The sequence below is a fragment of the Penicillium argentinense genome (assembly GCF_028826775.1).
Source record: "Penicillium argentinense strain IBT 30761 chromosome Unknown utg000001l_segment0_segment0, whole genome shotgun sequence".
Lineage (NCBI taxonomy): Eukaryota > Fungi > Ascomycota > Eurotiomycetes > Eurotiales > Aspergillaceae > Penicillium > Penicillium argentinense.
In genome coordinates, this window is record NW_026622660.1 from 765510 (window position 1) to 784924 (window position 19415).

The 19415-nt window shown below is 52.0% G+C and overlaps 10 protein-coding genes across 10 annotated transcripts; 4 read left to right on the forward strand and 6 right to left on the reverse strand.

Moving 5' to 3' along the window:
* Positions 1-410: 410 nt before the first annotated feature.
* N7532_000229 (uncharacterized protein) lies at positions 411-830 on the forward strand (the record flags this gene model as incomplete). Its single annotated transcript, XM_056612733.1, has 1 exon — positions 411-830. One exon carries the CDS (start codon positions 411-413, stop codon positions 828-830), a length of 420 nt encoding a protein of 139 aa, XP_056479957.1.
* A 635-nt stretch (positions 831-1465) lies between these two features.
* Positions 1466-2819, reverse strand: N7532_000230 (Mob1/phocein family protein; the record flags this gene model as incomplete). Its single annotated transcript, XM_056612734.1, has 4 exons — positions 1466-2006; positions 2076-2190; positions 2257-2513; positions 2797-2819. 4 exons carry the CDS (start codon positions 2817-2819, stop codon positions 1466-1468), a joined length of 936 nt encoding a protein of 311 aa, XP_056479958.1.
* Positions 2820-3130: 311 nt separating this feature from the next.
* On the forward strand, positions 3131-4621 carry N7532_000231 (Paf1-complex subunit LEO1; the record flags this gene model as incomplete). The annotated part of the gene is made up of 2 exons (XM_056612735.1): positions 3131-3574; positions 3635-4621. The coding sequence occupies 2 exons, from the start codon at positions 3131-3133 to the stop codon at positions 4619-4621; spliced, it is 1431 nt and encodes a 476-aa protein (XP_056479959.1).
* A 300-nt stretch (positions 4622-4921) lies between these two features.
* N7532_000232 (Zn(II)2Cys6 transcription factor rglT) lies at positions 4922-6280 on the reverse strand (the record flags this gene model as incomplete). Its single annotated transcript, XM_056612736.1, has 2 exons — positions 4922-6123; positions 6163-6280. Coding segments are annotated over 2 exons (1320 nt in total), but the record flags the coding sequence as incomplete, so codon positions are not given.
* Positions 6281-6477: 197 nt separating this feature from the next.
* On the forward strand, positions 6478-8799 carry erb1 (ribosome biogenesis protein ERB1; the record flags this gene model as incomplete). Its single annotated transcript, XM_056612737.1, has 1 exon — positions 6478-8799. The coding sequence occupies one exon, from the start codon at positions 6478-6480 to the stop codon at positions 8797-8799; it is 2322 nt and encodes a 773-aa protein (XP_056479961.1).
* Positions 8800-11035: 2236 nt separating this feature from the next.
* On the reverse strand, positions 11036-11679 carry N7532_000234 (uncharacterized protein; the record flags this gene model as incomplete). The annotated part of the gene is made up of 2 exons (XM_056612738.1): positions 11036-11368; positions 11425-11679. Coding segments are annotated over 2 exons (588 nt in total), but the record flags the coding sequence as incomplete, so codon positions are not given.
* A 596-nt stretch (positions 11680-12275) lies between these two features.
* On the reverse strand, positions 12276-14571 carry N7532_000235 (putative AAA family ATPase/60S ribosome export protein Rix7; the record flags this gene model as incomplete). Its single annotated transcript, XM_056612739.1, has 3 exons — positions 12276-14156; positions 14217-14459; positions 14518-14571. The coding sequence occupies 3 exons, from the start codon at positions 14569-14571 to the stop codon at positions 12276-12278; spliced, it is 2178 nt and encodes a 725-aa protein (XP_056479963.1).
* A 178-nt stretch (positions 14572-14749) lies between these two features.
* Positions 14750-15588, forward strand: N7532_000236 (ESCRT-III subunit protein VPS20; the record flags this gene model as incomplete). Its single annotated transcript, XM_056612740.1, has 3 exons — positions 14750-14793; positions 14958-15321; positions 15379-15588. The coding sequence occupies 3 exons, from the start codon at positions 14750-14752 to the stop codon at positions 15586-15588; spliced, it is 618 nt and encodes a 205-aa protein (XP_056479964.1).
* A 340-nt stretch (positions 15589-15928) lies between these two features.
* Positions 15929-16858, reverse strand: N7532_000237 (PITH domain-containing protein; the record flags this gene model as incomplete). Its single annotated transcript, XM_056612741.1, has 3 exons — positions 15929-16349; positions 16518-16629; positions 16723-16858. The coding sequence occupies 3 exons, from the start codon at positions 16856-16858 to the stop codon at positions 15929-15931; spliced, it is 669 nt and encodes a 222-aa protein (XP_056479965.1).
* Positions 16859-17366: 508 nt separating this feature from the next.
* On the reverse strand, positions 17367-19342 carry N7532_000238 (putative ATP dependent RNA helicase; the record flags this gene model as incomplete). The annotated part of the gene is made up of 2 exons (XM_056612742.1): positions 17367-19030; positions 19195-19342. 2 exons carry the CDS (start codon positions 19340-19342, stop codon positions 17367-17369), a joined length of 1812 nt encoding a protein of 603 aa, XP_056479966.1.
* Positions 19343-19415: the final 73 nt, after the last annotated feature.

Here is a 19415-nt window from a genome sequence, read left to right on the forward strand (position 1 = left end):
TAATTTAAGAGAGGTAATATTTGTTGGGTGGATGCGTAGATGTGGTAAAAACGGCGTTTAGACGATTTTTGGATTTGAACCCATGTAGTTCGGAATATATATCTGCGATGCATGAGGTAGCACCACCATAAAAATCCAGCAAATACTAAGACCAAGAGAAAAAAAACCGCGTACACGCCAAATCTTCAAAGAACCATTAACTTACAAAGAAAGCATCGAGACTTTAACAATCCTATATAAACCGTACTTCATATGCTGCCACCCCCGCCAGTTTATACCCCACACACGTGATGCAATGTGAGCAGCTTCCATGCGACGGAAGAACCAAAATCCAACCACAACCTCAAAGCTGCACAAACAATCAACCCTACCACGCCGCTCCAATCAAATAACTGCGCAACAAAAAGAAAATGACCACCCAGTCCACAACAATAGACAGCGCCGCCTTCGCCGAAGCCGTCCAAGACCTCCCCCTATCATCCTTGTTCAACAAAGTCTCCGAACTCCGCAACTCGATCGCCCACCTCCACCGCTCGAACTCCGAGATCCGCGAGTTCGCCGATGCCTCTAAATCGGAAGATGAGAAGAAGGAGCTGGAGGGCTACATTGTTGAGAATGAGGGCGTGATTCGGTCAATGGAGGAGCGGGTGGGGTTGCTTCGGGTTGAGGTTGAGAGGCGCGGGCAGGAGTGGGTTGAGGAGAGAAAGGCAGATGAAGAGAGGGGGGCGTCGGATACGAATGGGGATGGGGGTGCTCAGGCTAGAGCTGGAGCTGGAGCTGGTTCTGGAGCTGATGCTGGAGCTGGTGTGGAGGAGGGTGTTTATCTGTGAAGTGGATTATGCTGAGTGCCAGTGCTTTACTACTGCTGGCTAATTTTCGACTACCGCCCGAAGGAAGGTTCGATATTATTAGCGACGCCTGCGATTTCTGTTTCGTCTATCAGTCACATCGCGCTCGATATCCTGGCTATTAAGGCGTCGGCAAGATCACTTCAAAGAAGACCCACACGCCGAGCTTCCTCCGTCCGACAGAATAGGCCGACATATCAGATCTACATGGGCTTCGAAGATTACTATTGCACCCGGGTATTTGTCGTCCACGCAAAAAATCTTGGTTCTCTAGATTCGTCATTCCGAACTCGCTCCGATCATGCTGTAACAACAAAAACAACGGCCTAAGACGGTTCAAAGGGGCAAAAAAAAGATGCCGATCATGATAATGATAGAGATATGTTAAAAAAATGAAAGAAAATTCACACCGCATGCTAAATGCTCAAAGCCCCGGATTTCAGTCGTATCATCGGCAGATTCGTCCATTTTCCTGAATGGCTGAAGTAAAAAGCAAAAACACGAACGCAAGACTGCACGGCCCAACTCCGGGTTGAAGAACATGTCATGGTCGTAATGGTTCAAAAAAAGATGGCAGAGGCATTGTCAATGCTCCAGGACCCGCGGAGCTTTTTGTTTTAGTTGGTCGTCTGCTGAGCCCAGTGACCGCCATTCAGCGCCTCAGGCGGGACCCGCTGCTGCTTGATGAACAGGTCGATCAGGGGCTGCATCGGCTCCATCTCCTTGTCGGAGACGAGCTGGTAGTACTTGGCAACAGTCACGAAGTGAACAAAGCACATGTTCAGAATATCGTGCTTGTTGATGTGCCAGAATGGGTTCAACCAGTGGGCGTGGTACAGATGCGCGTAGCAGCGGAACATCTGCTTCATAATGCCCTGGCAGTCCTTGTAGAAAGTCTGGGGGAACCCACTTGACTTGCCAATCCATTCGTCCGTCGAGGTGTTATTCATAGGGTTGCTGTCGGCGGGAGTGGTAGGGGCTCCGGTGGCGGCGGCGGCGTCTCGGGTGGCAGAGGTCTCGGGGGTACAGGCCACCTTTTCGGTAGGGAACATGACAGGGTCGTGGATCTTGCTGACAATCCACTTCTCGACTCGGTTGATAAACTTGGGCGCGGAGATCTTAGCTGCGCGACCATCGACCAGCCAGGTGTAGGTCAATCTGGAGATCCCAAATTAGCCTCCCGAACCCCAAATCTCCTTGAAATTTACCCCGCCATCTGTAACATACCGACCAGCAGACATTGTCGGGCATGTCTGTTCATTGCAAATCGGAAATCCATTCACCGAGTTCACTTCTTGAATAACCTGAAGCATGCCGTGGAGGAGGCGGTATTGTTCGACAACTGTGATCGACGTATCAGCATCTAGAGTATACTTCGACAACAGAACGGCCCATCACGATCACTTACTTTGATGAGCCAGCCACTCGCCCAGTTCCACATTCTTCGGGCAAGCACACAAGGTTAGGAAGTTACCCCTCACGTTCAGCGGGGCATACTTCTCCTGGAAGAAGTACTTAGGGGCATCGGGGTCATTAGCGGCGAAGTTATCGATCGTAAGGCTGTTCGAGAGCGAATGCGAGTTCGGCATGGCGGGAGCTTGAGCCTGGACAGGGCTCTTGGGAGGGTTGTTCTTGTTGTTTCCTCCCCGGCCAAACCCTTGGCGACTGTAAATAGGATCGAGGTCAGGATCGAAGGAAATAGATATGAGGGGCAAACATGGCGCTGGGCACTCAGGGCACAGCTCCGGACGAGGACAGGGAGATATTAAATCGGGCGAGGGACCACCGAGACCATAGCAAACACCGCGCGGCTAATAGGCTTTGGCAAAGCCGGAATGCTGCACTGTGTTTGTGGCGCCGGGTGCAGTATGAGGGGGTGGTGGAGGGTGATACGGCGGGAAAAGGGGAAGAGGAGGCGGCGTCGGTCTTTGCCCACGGAGTAACTTACACGCTCTGAAAGAAAGTGGCCATGTTGAAGAGATCCCGATCAGCAATGCCTGGAGATATCGACGAGAGGGACGAGACGGTGAGATGCTCTCTCCTTTCGGGCGTCGCCCAGCTTAAACTCCTTTGGGTCCGGGCGACGGAAGATCGGTTAGTCCGCGGGCGCGCGGAGATCAACTGAATTCACTCGCATGCCGGCGCCGAGCTAAAGATCTCCAGTACCTCCATTACCAGCTTTCCCTTCCCTTAGGCGACGACTTTACTCACCCCAATACCTCCAAATCCTCTCACCTACTTTTCTATTTTCTTCCTTCGACAGCGCACATACAATCATCACCATGTCGTCCTCCGACGAGGACGCCATCCGGCGCCCTGGCCGCAATGCCAATGCTGGCGCTCAAAGCCCTGCCCCGAGCGACGCGAATGACGCGAACGACGACAACAAGGACCTGTTCGGTGACGACCAGATGGATGGAGACAATGATGCCGATCTGTTCGGCTCAGAGGGTGGATCAGATGCTGGACTCGACGACAAGTACGTATGCTATCCTTCTCTGCAGTGCTCTCAGCAAGAGCGCGCGCAACAAGATGCTAAGAAGTACCCAAGCCGAGCTCGGCGCACTCTAGATGACGAACGACTGGACTCCGGAGATGACGAGGGCCGCTATGACCGATACGGAGAAGATATGGATATGGGCGAAGACGAGGAAGTCCGTCGTACTCTCAATCTCATGGACGTGACCCTGGCGCGGGCGCCAGTGCCAGAGACAACCGATGGTCAGGTATGCGGCGCAATTAATTCACTTACACCTGAAAAACAATTGCTAATTTTCAATTGCTAGATCTACACCATGCGCGTACCGGAATTCCTCAACATCGAAGCTGAAGAGTTCAATCCCGAAACCTATGTCGCTCCTCCCTTCTCGACCGCCGCCACTTCGCTCTGCTGGCGACAAGATCCAAATGACGAGTCTAAGTTGCAGTCCAATGCCCGCTTCATTCAATGGGAGGATGGCTCCGTCACACTCCAGCTGGCGTCCGCTCCGCTGGAGCAATACCGTACCTCCATCAAGCCTCTCGCACCTCTTGACAATTCCGACGACTACGTCTCGAAGCTGGATTCTCACGTTTACCTGGGATCCGCAATGGAGACCGCCGAGGTGTTCCAATTGACTTCTCACGTCACTCACGGCTTGACCATCCTTCCCACTACTAACGAAACCGATGATGCAGTTCAGAAGTTGCAGGAATCCCTGTTCGCAGCCGCCAGAGGCAGCAAGAAGACCGCTGATGGCACTGTTCCTATCTTTGAAACCATGGAGGATCCCATGGCGGCCGCACGCAAGGCAGAGATTGCCCAGAGAGAGGAACTCCGAGCTGAGCGCCGACGCCAGCAGATGGCCGATAGGGAAGCTGACCGTGGCCGCCGTGGGCCCACCTCGCGCTCCATGGGCACTGGTCTAAATGTCGGCTCTCTCGAAGATGGCTTGTCTACTCGCCCTCGTGCCAAGCCTCGTCGGCAGAACCGCCGGGGCGAGATATATTCCGATGAAGAGGAATATGGCCGCAATCACCGTACCCGCGAGGATGATTACGATGAGGATGATGGATTCCTGGTCGGTAGCGATGAGGAGATCGAAGAGGAAGGTGATGATGAGGACGAGGAGGATGTTCTCGAGGACGATGAGGAGGATGCTGAGGGTGAGGTAGATGATGAGGTTGCTCCGTCCAAGTCGGCGCGCAGCAAGCCCTCCGAGCCTGAGCGTACGGGCACTCCGCAGCAACGTAAGAAGAACCGTTATGTGGTGGATGACGACGATGATGAGTGATCTTGCGGACCTATCCTTTCGAAGCAAGAAACGTCATGTCTTCTTGCTTAGCAATATGTAATCATCTACCAGCGAAAATGTTACCGGCACAGGCCTCAATGAAATGGTCAATGATCTCACCGAATACTTTAACGTAGACTATTAACCATTGCGTTGGCGCGAGTCAACTTCAGAGTTGATAAAAGTAGTATGTAGGGAATCATAGCAAAAGAATTGTCCACACCAGATGCAAATATGGAAATCAAAGCCAAAAACAGAATAAGAAACCCAACTCAACGCCCATCAGTTAAAACAATCATCTCAGTTCGACTTGTTCTGCAGGTCATCAGGGATAACCCCACCAGGGAAATCCTCAGGCTCAAACTGGAATCTCGCAAGAACAGACCTCGCACTCCCAACAACACGCAAACAAAGAAGTTCCTTCTCATCGCACTCTCCATTTGGTTTTTCATCCGGAGACGGACCAAGGGGACCAGGCTTCAGAGGATTATAGCCCTCGAACGGGTGCTGACCGGGCGCATGCCAACGTCGCTGACGATTCTCCACTTCCCTAATAAGAGATAATAGATCCGGCTGACCAGAGCATCGAGTCCCAGCCTCGGGAGAAAGAGAGCCGCCGACAACGGCCCGACGAACAATCTGCCGAAGCCAGCTATTCCACGCCTGCGCTGGATCCTCGCTCTGCAGCGCGATTGAGACGTACTCGGGCGGAGCAGATTGTATTCCCAATTCGACAGGGTCACTGTTATAAACGCGCAGCCAGGAATCGGCAACAACTGTCAATAGCGTGCCGGTAAACATGACGTTTTGTACACCAGTCGCGAAGACCTTGGGACACGATTCGCAGCGGATCACATCTTGGGCGGTTCGAGCGGCGATGTAGAGGGAGCAAAGTGTATGAGAGTTGACGGGGAAGGAGGCGATGGAGGAGATATGGCTGAGACAGAGGTAGAGGTAGGACAGGCATGTACATTGAGGCGTAGAGTCGGAGGGGGTGTACATTGGCGGGGTGAGAGGGAGGGAGGTCGCGTCTAGGAAATTCGTCGGAGTAGGGAATGGCATAGCTGTTGCTTCAGAAACGGTCGAGAAGTCCGGCCAGGGACTAGAAGATGGCGGTACTGGTAGATTAGGATTCTTCAGTCGATCTGGGCGCCAGCTATGGTTGTGGTCTTCGTCCTCCGCGAGTAGATCAGGCATCGACGGCTGCGATGCTGGTGAATGACTGCCAGTTTGCCAGAAGAGTTGTGGACAGAGGTGCTGAGCGTCGGTTGCATTGTATGTCTCTGATGATATAGAATATCCATTCGGAGGCGAGTCTTCTGGACTTGGCCAGACATTATGGTTTGATTGAGTAGGGAATTCGGACCCCTCATCATCTGATCGTGTTCTCTTCTTAGGGGGTCGACCCATGGGTTTTTGAACGGAGTAATTGCATGGTATTGATTTTTCCACGCAGCGCGTACACCCAGTCAGATCTCCTGAGCATTTGAGCTTTCGTTTCCCTATTGAAGTGGAAATATGTGGTCAGCAGAGGGGCCAACTAGTAGATTCGCCGTCCAGTAAACCTACTGCACTCGTCGCAAGCTGCGTGTCGTTTTGGGTCGGTGCCTGAGGCAGAAGCGCCTCCAGGTAATGGCATACTAATCGAATCAGCCATGGCTGCCATGATCGAGCATGTTCTTTGTAAATAACGAAATGGCAAAAGAAAAAGCGGCGCTTGGGCGCGGCCAAACGGGTTAGGTCATCGATAGACGATAAGACGGGCGGTCAGTCATGTGGGCGGTGAGCGGGATGTACTGAGAGAAAAAAAAAAAGTTCGCGGACAACAATTCCAAGCTCCACGCCCAACGCCAACCATGGACGCTCGAAAGGCCTCGAAGAAGCGCAAGGCTGTAACCCGTGATGTGGAGGAAGAAGCGGGTGTCTTTTCTGGAGATGAATTGGGTGCGGAAAATATCGACGGCGCCCTCTCCGACAATGCGAACGACCTTTCCGAGAGCGAAGACGACGAATCCGAAATCGAGCTGATTGACGATGTCAGCGACGAGGACGAGGATGAAGAGGAGGAACTGGATAGCGACGAGATTCCGTCCGATGTTGAGGAGCCGAAGACGCCTGTCGTAAAAGAATCGCAGGCTGACGAGCCCAATGTTCGCATCGTGAAGGACGCCAATGGAAACGACCGCTACCTGTACGACGAAATCAACCCGGACGACAACTCGGACTATTCGGACGTTGAAGAGAATGCCAATACAATTGGTGACATCCCGCTGTCTTTCTACGACCAGTACCCTCACATTGGATATGACATCAACGGCAAGAAGATCATGCGTCCCGCCAAGGGCGAGGCGCTCGATGCTTTGTTGGATAGCATTGAGGTTCCCAAGGGCTGGACTGGTATGACCGATCCAAACACCGGAAAGCCCCTGGAGTTGAGTCAGGAGGAATTGGAGGTCCTGAAGAAGGTTCAGATGAATGAGATCCCTGGTGAGGGCTACGATCAGTATGAGCCATTAGTGGAATACTTCACTAGCCAGAAGGAGATCATGCCTCTCAGTGCTGCGCCTGAGCCTAAGCGCCGATTTGTGCCGTCTAAGCATGAGCAGAAGCGTGTGATGAAGCTTGTCAAGGCCATTCGCGAGGGCCGCATTCTTCCTTACAAGGCGCCCGAGGAGCGCGAGGAGAAGGACGAGAACATTATCAACTTCGACCTGTGGGCAGACGAGGCCGAGCGGCCAGATCACCCTATGCATGTCCCTGCTCCTAAGCTTCCTCCTCCTGGATACGAGGAGAGCTATCACCCGCCCCCTGAGTACCTGCCCGACAACAAGGAGCGCAAGGCCTGGGAGCAGACAGACCCAGAGGATCGCGAGAAAGATTTCCTGCCCAATGACTTTGCCTCTCTCCGCAAAGTTCCCGGTTACGAGAATTTCGTCAAGGAGAAGTTCGAACGCTGTCTGGATCTGTATCTCGCTCCCCGTGTTCGCCGCAGCAAGCTCAACATCGACCCGGAGAGCCTTCTCCCCAAGCTGCCCAGCCCTGAGGAGCTCAAGCCTTTCCCTACCACATGTGCCACCGTCTTCCGTGGCCACAAGGGTCGTGTTCGCTCGCTCAATGTGGACCCTACTGGAATCTGGCTTGCGACTGGTGGTGACGATGGTACAGTTCGTGTGTGGGAGATTCTTACTGGTCGTCAGTTGTGGAGTGCTCAATTGAGCGACGAGAGTGCGGTAAACGTTGTCCGCTGGCGCCCCGGCAAGGACGCCGTCGTCCTGGCCGCCGCTTGCGGTGATGATATCTTCCTGTCTGTGCCTCCAATTGCCGATCCCGAGATCGAGAAGACGAGTCTGGAGATCATCGATGCTGGTTGGGGTTACGCCGCCTCCAGCCCAGCTCCCAGCGCTGCCGATGCCAACAAGAAGGCCGCACCTCCTCAATGGATCCGTCCTTCGTCTGCCCTCGCCGACGTCGGAGTTTGCGCCGTCATTCCCCTCCGCTACGTCCCTAAGTCAATCTCTTGGCACCGTCGAGGTGACTATTTCGTCAGCGTCTGCTCCGGCGCCTCAACCCCTGCCTCTGTCGCGGTCGCCATTCACACCGTCTCCAAGCACCTCACTCAATTCCCCTTCCGTCGCCGCCTCAAGGGAGGTGGTCCCCCGCAAACCGCCCACTTCCACCCCTCCAAACCCATCCTCTTCGTGGCGAACCAGCGCTCCGTCCGCGGCTACGATCTCTCCCGCCAGCTGCTCGTCAAGATCCTCCAGCCCGGAGCTCGCTGGATCTCCTCCTTCGACATTCACCCGACCTCATCCAGTGCTGCCGGTGGCGACAACATTATCATCGGTTCATATGACCGCCGTCTCCTGTGGCACGATCTGGACCTTTCGCAGCGCCCGTACAAGACCCTTCGTTACCACCGCAAGGCCATTCGCGCTGTCAAGTTCCACCCTGGTGGTCGGTACCCGCTGTTCGCTGATGCCAGTGACGATGGTTCGTTACAGATCTTCCACGGCAGCGTTACGGGCGACATGCTCAGCAATGCTAGTATTGTTCCTCTTAAGGTGCTTAAGGGACACAAGATTACGGGCGAGCTGGGTGTCCTCGATATCGACTGGCATCCGCGTGAGGCGTGGTGTGTTAGTGCCGGTGCGGATGGAACGTGCCGTTTGTGGATGTAATTATGTTTCCTGGTTTTCTTTCTGCATGATACTCTTTCCGGCGTTGTTGTATGTGCATAGTATTTATTGTATAGCCATACTTAAAAGTTCTATTTCAACATTTATTATTTCTGCAAACATTAGGCACAACGCTCATCAACAAGCTTCAAAATCGGCATGGCAATCTGTACCATGTGTCTCTAGGTGTTTTGAGTATGCTTTCCAGCCATCGGCCACGAAACCACAGAATCGGCAAGCTTTATCATTAGGAGAAGGTTGGACCGTACACTTGCAATCGTCAACCATGTTCCAGAAACGGGCGATGTCTTGTTCCTGCCGAGAACGCTCTTCTCCAGTGACAGAGCCCCGGAGGTCTCGGCGTCCCGGTGCAGCCATCTTGTGTTCCCGAGCTAGATGCTGAACCAAGATATGCTTGCGAAAGTTAATATGGCTACAGCTAGCGAAAGAGCAGGCCCACCATTCAAGACGCCAATGTTTTCCAATCCCGTGTCGAATCCAGGTTGTTTTTATTTTAAAGACGCGATTGGCTTCACAGCTAGGGAAACTGCACGTGTATGGTCGCACGTCCTGAAAGACATGTTTGGTACATTCAGTGCGTGTTCGAAACCTCGAAACAAAAAGGACATTCGAATTCGGCTGGTAGATTCATGACAGGAGGAATGGGGACGTTCGGGGAATAATGCGCCATGTATAGTACTTTCGCCTGATTCATGTGTAATCTCGTAATGCGTCTCATCTATCAAATTGCTAGTGGATCCATGAGGCTGCAATATGGACGCTTCGCCTCCCAAGGCAAAACAGTACTTTCCAGACGGGCATGCACAGTTGGAAATGGCGTCTGAGTGTTTTCGTCTTATCTTAACAAGTCTCTCAATACCGACGAAATTGCTCTTGAGAAAAGCGAAGTACTAGAGCTGGATCGAGAGATGGGTACGATTGCGTGGTATGTGTTTTGAACGCTTCGGTTGTAGGCTCTTTGGGTACTCTCCCACCGAAGTCATCCTTGATAGGTAAAATAGGCGGGGCAACGTGCTGCGGGTTATAACGGCCGGAGCTCACTTTCGACCGCAAAGAGATGAGGAGTGGCGATATTACTGGGTAGGTGACAGTTTTGATGACTGTTAGAGTACCTTGTCTTCGAAATTATCTTAGGGAATGCTTAATGGTGTTAGAAGAAAGCCACGCGAATCATTGGTCAGCTTCAGCCTCACTAATTTGGCTTGTTTGCATTTCATAATAAATGTTACTGTACCTTCCCACGCTCTTGTACCCCACACTGATCAGGTACTTTGCTTATTGGAGATTAATACAGCCAAAAGGGAGTGTGATTGAAATACTCTCTTACTTATTTCTGTGTACTTTACTATCACAGAAACCATCACAGTGAGGACAACACCACCAATATTCCCTGTCTATCCTGGCTCCCCGTCGACACATCGCACCACAACTATCACAGGATATTTCGGACAGATCAGACGCTGTAGGTACTCCCCGCTTCCGTTCACCCTGCATCTCGAACAGTGCATACTTGTCCAGCTTCGAACAGTTGTCTCGACAGAGGTTCATATCCACCATTCCCTCATCAGCTTGCGGTCCCAAACCTTTCGACCAGTCTCCATGCTCAGTGCAAGTGACAGGTTTGAACCAGGATTGTCGCATTTTGGAGCGACAGCAAGATTTGTAGAAGCATCGGCTACATGCGACTTTGCAATCGCTGTGTGATCGCTTTGGCGGCCGGACGGTCTTCATGACCTTGCAATTCTGTATGTGCTGATTAGCTATCCTCTGAGCAGGCCTTTCTCAGGGCACTTACATCGCAAATCTGTTTCCGACAACCCCAGCACTGTATATCCTTTTCCAGGCCAGTGCATGAACATTGCTCATTATCGGATCTGCCAACCCCGGCGTGGGAAACATGCTCCATAGCAACATCCACATGCTTATAGCCCCAGGATCTGAACCCCAGAGTATGTGGTAGACGAGATATTCCCATTAAACTTGTATCCCCTTTTCGACCCTTTCGGCGATGGATATAAGCAATCGCGAACCGTGTATACGGCGCGATCATTCGGCTTATAATATCCGCCTTCTGGCCAGTCAAGTCGAGATATCCAGGTTCAAAACGGTCAAAGGAGATGAAAATAATTGCAGAAGAGCATGCAAATAAGCCCATAAGAACACTGCGAAGTATCTATCAGCGGGGCGACCCCTTGAATGAGACTGAGCGAACGCACGCATTCGCAATTTCAAACCTCCATATCCAAAGTAACCGCTCACATGCCGATACAGTCTTTATTCCACCATTATGATCAATTATCTCAGTGGGCATATCTTTGAACATGGTGAGAGTGCCTTCAGGAACATTCGTCGTATCTCGCCATTCCCCGTCATTTTGGCATGATCCTAACGGCAGTGGGAGATACCATGACTGAAACACGGCACTGAGAGCCAGACACACTACAACACCACATCTGAATAGCGTGACGATCAGCCACCAGGATCTCTTGGAAGCCAACCAACAGATCTGGGGTAGGAAGAGGAGGACTGTCCAAGCGATGACAATGCACGCCTAGAGTTATGATATTAGTATATTGCCATTGTCAAGAAACCAATAGAAGAGCGAACTGTGATGAATGGCATGTCAGTGCCTCGCCCGATATAAGGGCTATACGGTGGCTTGAAAAGCTCAGGGAACTCATGAACCCGCCTGGAGAATACACCCGTCCCCTGGGCAAATGCTGCGAAGACGATGGCATTGATGAGACATATCAGCAGTTCCTCGATCACTATCAAGGTTTCGAGATATTTAGGTCGTTTTCGGTTGTTCCTGAAATATTCTTCCCTGCTATCCCTGCTGTAGTCAGGAACATGGACAGGCATTATGTGGAGGACAGTGAGGCTGTAACACCCTAGACATTTCCAACAATCGTGGAAATACCCACTTATAATAATTCACTTCGATTTTGAATGCCAAGAGCGGGCCAGAGCGATCTGTGGCTGTGTTCGTTGAAGAGAGGCATGATCAACGTGAATACGAGATATGGACATCGTGAAATTGCAACCGAGGTGGTATGGATACGAGCAGTCTTTTATTAGTGTACCTTTATCGGATTTCCCCTCTAGTTCGATATTTCAAGGCCTTGCGCGTAACGTTATAGTTACAGTTTGACTTTTAGTCAGCCTCGTTCCCTGAGGTCTATAACTATAGGACCTGGTAGGTTCAGGGTTTGTTGACTGTGGAGCACTATGAAGTGGCATGGGACCCACTATCTAGCCACATCAATCGCCGGCGTGCAGCCTCATACTTAGATGACAAGCATATTGTACTGATCACTCATTGATTCTATGTGTAGCAAGTCAAGCAAAAGTACAAGACTCCCAGGTATCTATATATAAGGTCGTCTTGGCGGACCCAAACAAGCAGGCCCCCTTTGAAGGGGATCTGGGTATAAACGAAAATGTCCCAAAGCAAGGTATCAAACCACACCACCGCTCCAGTCCCTCTTGAGCCTTTCGTACTTCTTCATATCAGTAACACTGGGCCGAATGAAAGATTTGGCCGCTTCGAAGTCATCCATCTTGATCGCATCCCGACGCTTAATAGCCGAGTAACCAGCGCGACGAACCAAGCTGCCCAGATCGGCGCCAGAGTATCCCTCGCACTCCTCTGCGAGCCTGTGCATATCGTCATCGAAATCGATAGGGAGTTTGCGGACAAGGGTCTTGAGAATCTGGACACGCTCAAGGGCCGAAGGCAGGTTGACGAAGAGAAGAGTCTCAAGGCGACCGGGGCGAAGCATAGCCGGATCAATGATATCGGGACGATTTGTCGCGGCAATAACATAGATACCCTGTCGACTAGATCCAAGGCCGTCCAACTCAGTGAGCAATGTGTTGACAACACGGGCAGATGCTTCGGAGAGGGTATCTTCACGACGGGGAACAAGGGCATCAAGCTCATCGAAGAAGATCACGCAAGGAACGGAAGACCGAGCACGAACAAAGACCTGGCGAACAGCGCGTTCAGATTCACCAACGAATTTATTCAGCAGCTCAGGACCTTTGACGCTAATGAAGTTGGCGCGAGACTCGTTCGCAACGGCCTTGGCCAGAAGCGTCTTACCGCAACCCGGCGGTCCCCAGAGGAGAACACCCGTCGGCGCGGTAATACCAACCTGTGCGTAGATCTCAGGGTTCTTAATCGGCTCGACAATGGCGGTTTCCAGTTCGTCGCGAATACCAGTAAGGGCGCCGATGTCTTCCCAGGTTGTGTCAGGAACGGTGGCGAAGCCTTCACGTTTGGAGGAGGGTTGGATTTTGGGTAGCGCGGTGAAGAAATCCGCATTGGAGATGGAAATCTCTTGTGTTTCCTCGCCAATGGGGTTTTCTTTGGCGTGTGTAATGAGACGGCGGAGTTCGCGGACCTTAGGACTGATATCATCCTCGCCCTCGATCTCCATCTCCATGTCTTCACCGCTGTTGGCTTTGAGGATTTCGAGGTATCGCTTGATCGCAGCGGCACCAGCGGTTGAAACGAGGTCATTGAGGTCAGCGCCGACGAATCCGGGGGTTCGCTTCGCCAATGTCTTGAGGTCGAGGTCATCCGCCAGGCGCATCTTCCGTGTCAGAGCTCGCAGGATTTTTTCTCGGACCGGCTCAGAGGGAACGGTCATGTTAATCTCCTTGTCGAAGCGGCCTCCACGACGCAATGCCGCATCCAGACTGTCGGGTCGGTTCGTAGCTGCGAGCACGATAACCGGCTTGCCGTCCGTCTTCTCAAGAGCAATTTCGTCCATGCAGGTCAACAGCTGGGCGACGATCCTCTTCTCCATTTCTCTCTGCGCGCTCTCACGCTTCGGGGTAATCGCATCGATCTCATCAATAAAAATCAGACAAGGAGCAATGCGCTTGGCCTCATCAAAGTGTTCCCGCAGCGCCTTCTCAGACTCGCCGGACATACCGGACACAATTGAGGGAGCCGAGATCGAGATGAAAGGCACGCCCAGTTCCGCAGCAAATGCATTCGCAATCATAGTCTTTCCGCATCCCGGCGGACCGTGAAGTAGAACACCGCGCGGCGGCTGAACGTTCGAAGCCAGGTACACCTGTGGTCGGGTCATGGGCAGGATAACCAGATCGCCCAATTCCTGAACCACATCGTCCAGACCACCCAGATCTGTAAGACTAACGTGCGTAGGTGGAGATCGGTCGATTGTGGCCTCGGCCTTGCGTCGCTTCGAGGAAGATTCTCCGTCGCGTCCTTTTCGTTTTGAGGTTCCCTCGGCCTTGCGAGAGGATGTCGCTGCTTTGGCGGTCGACCATGCGCCGACAATGCTCTGGTTCACGCCATTGGGTTCCTAAAAAAAAATCCCCGGTCAAAATACCTCCGAATATATCCTCAAGTCATATTTGCATACCACAGCCGGCGGTTCCTCGAGACCTTCAAAATCTCCCTCGACCGTATCATCCTCATCATCACCGAGGACATCACTCTTCACCACCTCCAAAACCCGCTCCAAGCTATCCTCCAGCAGTTTCTTAGGCTTGCGATTCAAGCTGGAATTGGATTTTTTCAACTGCTCATAAATTGCGGGGACCGAAAGGCGAATGCGGGCCTCATCGGGCTGGTCATCGATAATTTTGCGCACGACTTGGTAGACCTGCGCCAGAACATCAGCGACTGTTCCACGACATATCGTCCAAACTGAAGAAACTCACCTCTCGGTCCAAGCCCTGGCTCAGCGTCGGCCGACCCCCCTTCCTCGAAGGCATTACTGAGTTGTTTGATGTGCGATTGCGATAGCGGCAAGTTCACAAAAAAAATCGGGGCGGAAAGACGCCGAAAATTACGCGTAATATAACCGCTGCAATACAGACCGTAACAACGTCATCCCGCCGATTTACCCCGGAGCAACTTGCAGTCGGACTCACCCAGCAACAACAATGCGAGATGGGAAACTCCGGTAGCTCGCAGAAGATCTCGGCCCAGGATCGGTAAGTCTGATCCTCCTCAAATCGAAAACACCACCTGAAATCGCGCTGCAGGTCTTCCCTGCAGCTTCCTGCATTTCAATTTCCCCTCACGAGACCCTCCCCTGCCCGATGACTGAATGAACCAGAAGCTCGAAACTGCCCACTAATCCTGTTATGAAAACCAGGGCAATCCTCGATCTCAAGAACCAGCGCGACAAACTCCAACAATACCGCAAGCGCATTACAAACCTCACCGACCGCGAAACAGAGATCGCAAAGGAATGCCTCGCGCGCAATGATCGGCGGCGGGCGCTTCTCGCACTGCGACGCAAGAAGTACCAAGAATCATTGCTCGACAAGACAGATGGCCAACTTGCGCAGCTGGAGCAGTTGACAGGTCAAGTCGAATTCGCGCTTGTGCAGAAAGATGTCTTGTTTGGCCTGCAGCAAGGTACGCAGGTACTACAGACCATCAACAAGGAGATGGGTGGGATCGAGGGCGTGGAGCGCTTAATGGGAGAATCGGAGGAAGCTCGCGCTTACCAAGAGGTAAGATTTGCCGCTGCTTTTGTCGCTTGCTTTTTTTCTGCTGACGCTGTATTACAGGAGGTGAGCCAGATGCTTCAGGGAAATTTGTCGACGCAGGACGAAGAGGATGTCGAAGATGAGTTGGAGGCTTTGCAGCAAGAGGTGGCCGAGCCGGTTCATCTCCCTGCTCCTCCTACCAAGGAGCCAGCCAAGCCAGAGCCTGTTGGTGAGGAGTCTACTGGTGAGACTAGGACCAAGGCCAAGGCCCGGACTGCGCTGCCTGCATGATTTATATATGATTTCGTTGCATCTATTATTACAACCGATCGATCACTCGCACATAAAGATCGGAGCATATGGAATCGGCGTTGGTGGGTTAGCTTTTCGAATTTTGATATTCCTCGTTAGTCATTTGAAGATGATCGCCTTGGGAGGGGAGAATGGGGGGTATCACTCGGGCTCTCCCCTACCCTAGGAAATCATCGGCACAGTAATTAGCTCTGGCATGTAGATTTTATAATACATTTGATGCTGTTTATAAAAAAACAACGAAAGAAAAGAAACGAAGAACGCGCAAGTCTCAAAGAACTGTCAGACAGCTGTTTCCGAGGCGAGGCGAGGCAACCGTCTATTGACCAGGCATGATCCGACCGCCAACACTGTTAACGCCCGGGATCGCGACATGGTCATTGGGGTTGGCAGCAGCCTCGTACAAGAAATTGACAGGCTCACGACTTAAAGCCATAAACTGGCCCTTGAAACCAATGTATCCGACCTTAGTCACATCTTCTTCGCCATCACTCCAGTTATCCTCGATAAAGATAGTGATAGACGTAGTGGTATTCCAGTGAGCGCGATTCAAGGGCAGTTCGAAGACATCTTCGCCGGGAACGGGCTGCGGGACTTCAATTGTCTGAGTCGGGGAAAGCTCCGAGGCAGTGGAAAAATCGATATCATCGCGGTTCTTGAAAAGCTTCAGGGTCTTTGGAGCACAGGAAGTAGGTGCTGTCCAAATGAGGAGAGAGTAGACTTTGACTTGGCCGGTGAATCTAGTGAGATACGAGAGTTAGCTTCAATCGGGTTTTCCTGCTGATCGTCATGAGGGGAAGATGGTGGGGGTTGTCCCATCCAAATATCTTTGCGATGTGCGACAATCGACAAGCGCATGGAGAAGTCGTAGACACAGGAGCGGGTTGGGGCATCTGGGAAGGACATACGGGATGTACATGAGTAGCTGTTCGTCGGCATCGCTCTCAAGCTCGGGATTATCATTCAGTCGCTCCGCCCAGGTTTTCTTGACAATCGCAGCCCCGCCCTTCGAAGCGGATTCTGAAAGTAAAGATTAGTCTCCCGAATCGCGTACGGGGATCAAGCTCGTGTCCTATATGGGCGAACAAGCCATGTAAGCGAGAAAAATCTTACCGTTGAGGGTGTTGATCTTATCAAAGTCGATCTGGGTGTAAAGCAGGGACTGGATGGCGGGGGTCACATCGTTTGAGTGGTCGTGTTCGGCGTGGCAGTGGCCGCCGTCACCGTGATGATGATGGTGCCCTGACATGGTGGGGCGTGTGTCGAGGTAGTCCGAGACGCGTGGAGGGAGAGGGAGAAGTGAAAGTACAGCTGAGTTCCTGAAGCTCCGAAAGTTTGTCGAGGCGGGTCTTCGCAGCATCCCGTGACGTCGATCTGCAGTATAGACTACAGCCACCAACCCCAACACCGAACTACGGTTCGTTAAGTACAAGCTGTACTATGAGGGCAGAACTACTTATCTCGAGATTGATTTGATGAGCGCTAAGTATGAAGCACAATGGCTCTTGTAAAATGGATTTCTCGCGTACATTGCATTCGCAACTTTCAACACCTGGGTATCTTTGACAACAGAATTCTTGCTTGGCATCGAGATACTTGTTCGGAACTAAGTGACCTTGTAATACTCAGGGGCATATTCGAGAAGATATTTCTTTTCAATCTTGGTGATATCGCGAATGTACGTCTTCTCGCCCGTCTGCATGATTTCATGGAAAATCACCCATTCAGCTTTCCGATTCTGTGTGAAGTGTCAGTTTTCACTCGTGCTGAGTAAGGTCATTGGCAAGACTTACAAACATCAAGGAGCTCGGATGAGCATAGAGAGTCAGTCCGCCACTGACGGTCTTGAATGAGCCGTCCGGCTGCATCTTGGTGGCGTGAGCAAAGTAGCCGGTCGTGAGGCATCGCTGGATCTGCTCAGGTTGACTGCTGAGATCGGCACTGCCGTGTCGAGTCGAAAGAGACTCATCGGTTTGAATCCCAAAGCGTTCAAGGTATCGCTTCAGTTGTCCACGAATGCTCACTGCACGTTGGAGAGCGCGGAAATTCAAAAAGTTATCCCGGCACCATTTACTATCCTTCTTGCCCTTAGTGACAAACGCTTGATAGACGTTGAGATAAGTAAGGTGGTCGCCCTCTTCGGCAGCAAACTTTCGTCGTTGGCTTTCGGCGGCCTTCTTTTGGCCATCATGCTGCACCCACACGGTCCCCTGAAGACTGACCATGGCGGCAATCGAAAGGATCTCGCTTAAGCACTTGAATTTGGGGGCGGCCAGAAGAACTTTAGCCATCATCGGATCGACGGCAAGCTCTGCCATTCGCATTCCCAGAGGCTTAGTGAGCTTGGCATAGTCATCTACTGCGCCCAGAGAAAAGAGCATCTCGAAAGCACGGATGACGAGTTGGGCCGGAGGCGGTGTTAAAAAGTCGAATCGAACAATGTTGTCGATCCCCAGCGCTTTGAGCTGCATCACAATAGGCGCAAGGTTTGAGCGTTGGATTTCTGGAACAGTCGCCTCAGGAAGTTGCTCATAATTTTCTTGGGTGTAGAGGCGGAAGCATTTTCCCGGCTTTGTTCTGCCGGCTCGACCAGCCCGCTGAGTAGCCGAGGCTTTGGAGATGGGCACAGCCGTCAATGTCTCGATACCTGTGCTGGGATTGAAAGCTCTGAGCTTGGCATATCCACAATCGATCACATAAACAATTCCGTCAATCGTGACCGACGCCTCCGCAATGTTTGTTGATACAATAACCTTTCTTGTGTTCTCTGGTGTTTGCTCAAAGACATACATCTGCTGATCCGTCGTCAGACCCGCATAAAGGGGCAGGGTGAGCAACGAGGGTGCTTTCGGGTTGAGGTCTGCGGCTCGCTCGGAGATCATCTGGATCGCTCGGTCGATTTCCTCTCGACCGGTTAAGAAAAGAAGCACGTCACCCTCTGCTTCTTGGGTATGAATATCGAAGACTGTCTTGACGGCTCGCTCAACGTAATCCTCGGTAGGTGATTCAAGAAAGAGCGTGTCGACAGGGTACATCCTGCCCTCCAGACTGATGATCCTCCCAACACTCCCACCGAGCTCGGAAGGCTCTGCATCTGGATTGAATTCTTCGTCGGCAAAGAATTCAAGAAAGTCTTCGGCTTGAAGGGTGGCACTGCTGACGATAATGCGCAGCTCGGGGCGCTTCTTTCTGATTTTCTTGAGAAGTCCAAGAAGGACATCGGTGCTGAGAGATCGTTCATGCGCTTCATCGACCATGATCACGGAATACCGCGAGAGAAGAGGGTCAACCAGTGCTTCTCGTAGCAGCATTCCATCGGTCAAGAACTTGATTCTCGTTGCTGCGGATGTGGCATCTTCGAAGCGGATTGAATAGCCCACTGTATCTCCAACCTTACTTCGCATCTCTTCTGCGACTCGAGCTGCTACTGTAGTCGCAGCAACTCGCCGAGGCTGAAAACCATATGTGAGTTTGTGATACAGTAGAAAATCATGGCCGTCAACCTTACTTGTGTCACTGCAATGATTTTGTCATCTCCAGACCAGCCCGCTTGATCCAGGTATTGCGGAAGTTGTGTCGTTTTACCACTACCAGTTTGACCGACGACAATGGTCACTGGGTAGGTCTCAACCAGGTAGAGCAGGGTTTTCTTGTGTCGCGCAATAGGCAGTAATGCTGCCGGCTTGTACAAAGCCGGAATAAAGGTGGTCGACACATCCATCTCCGAAGCCATTTTGCACAAAACTGCCCGGTCTGGGCTGTTTGGTTTGACGAACGCGTCGAGTTCTGTAAAATGAGATCAAACG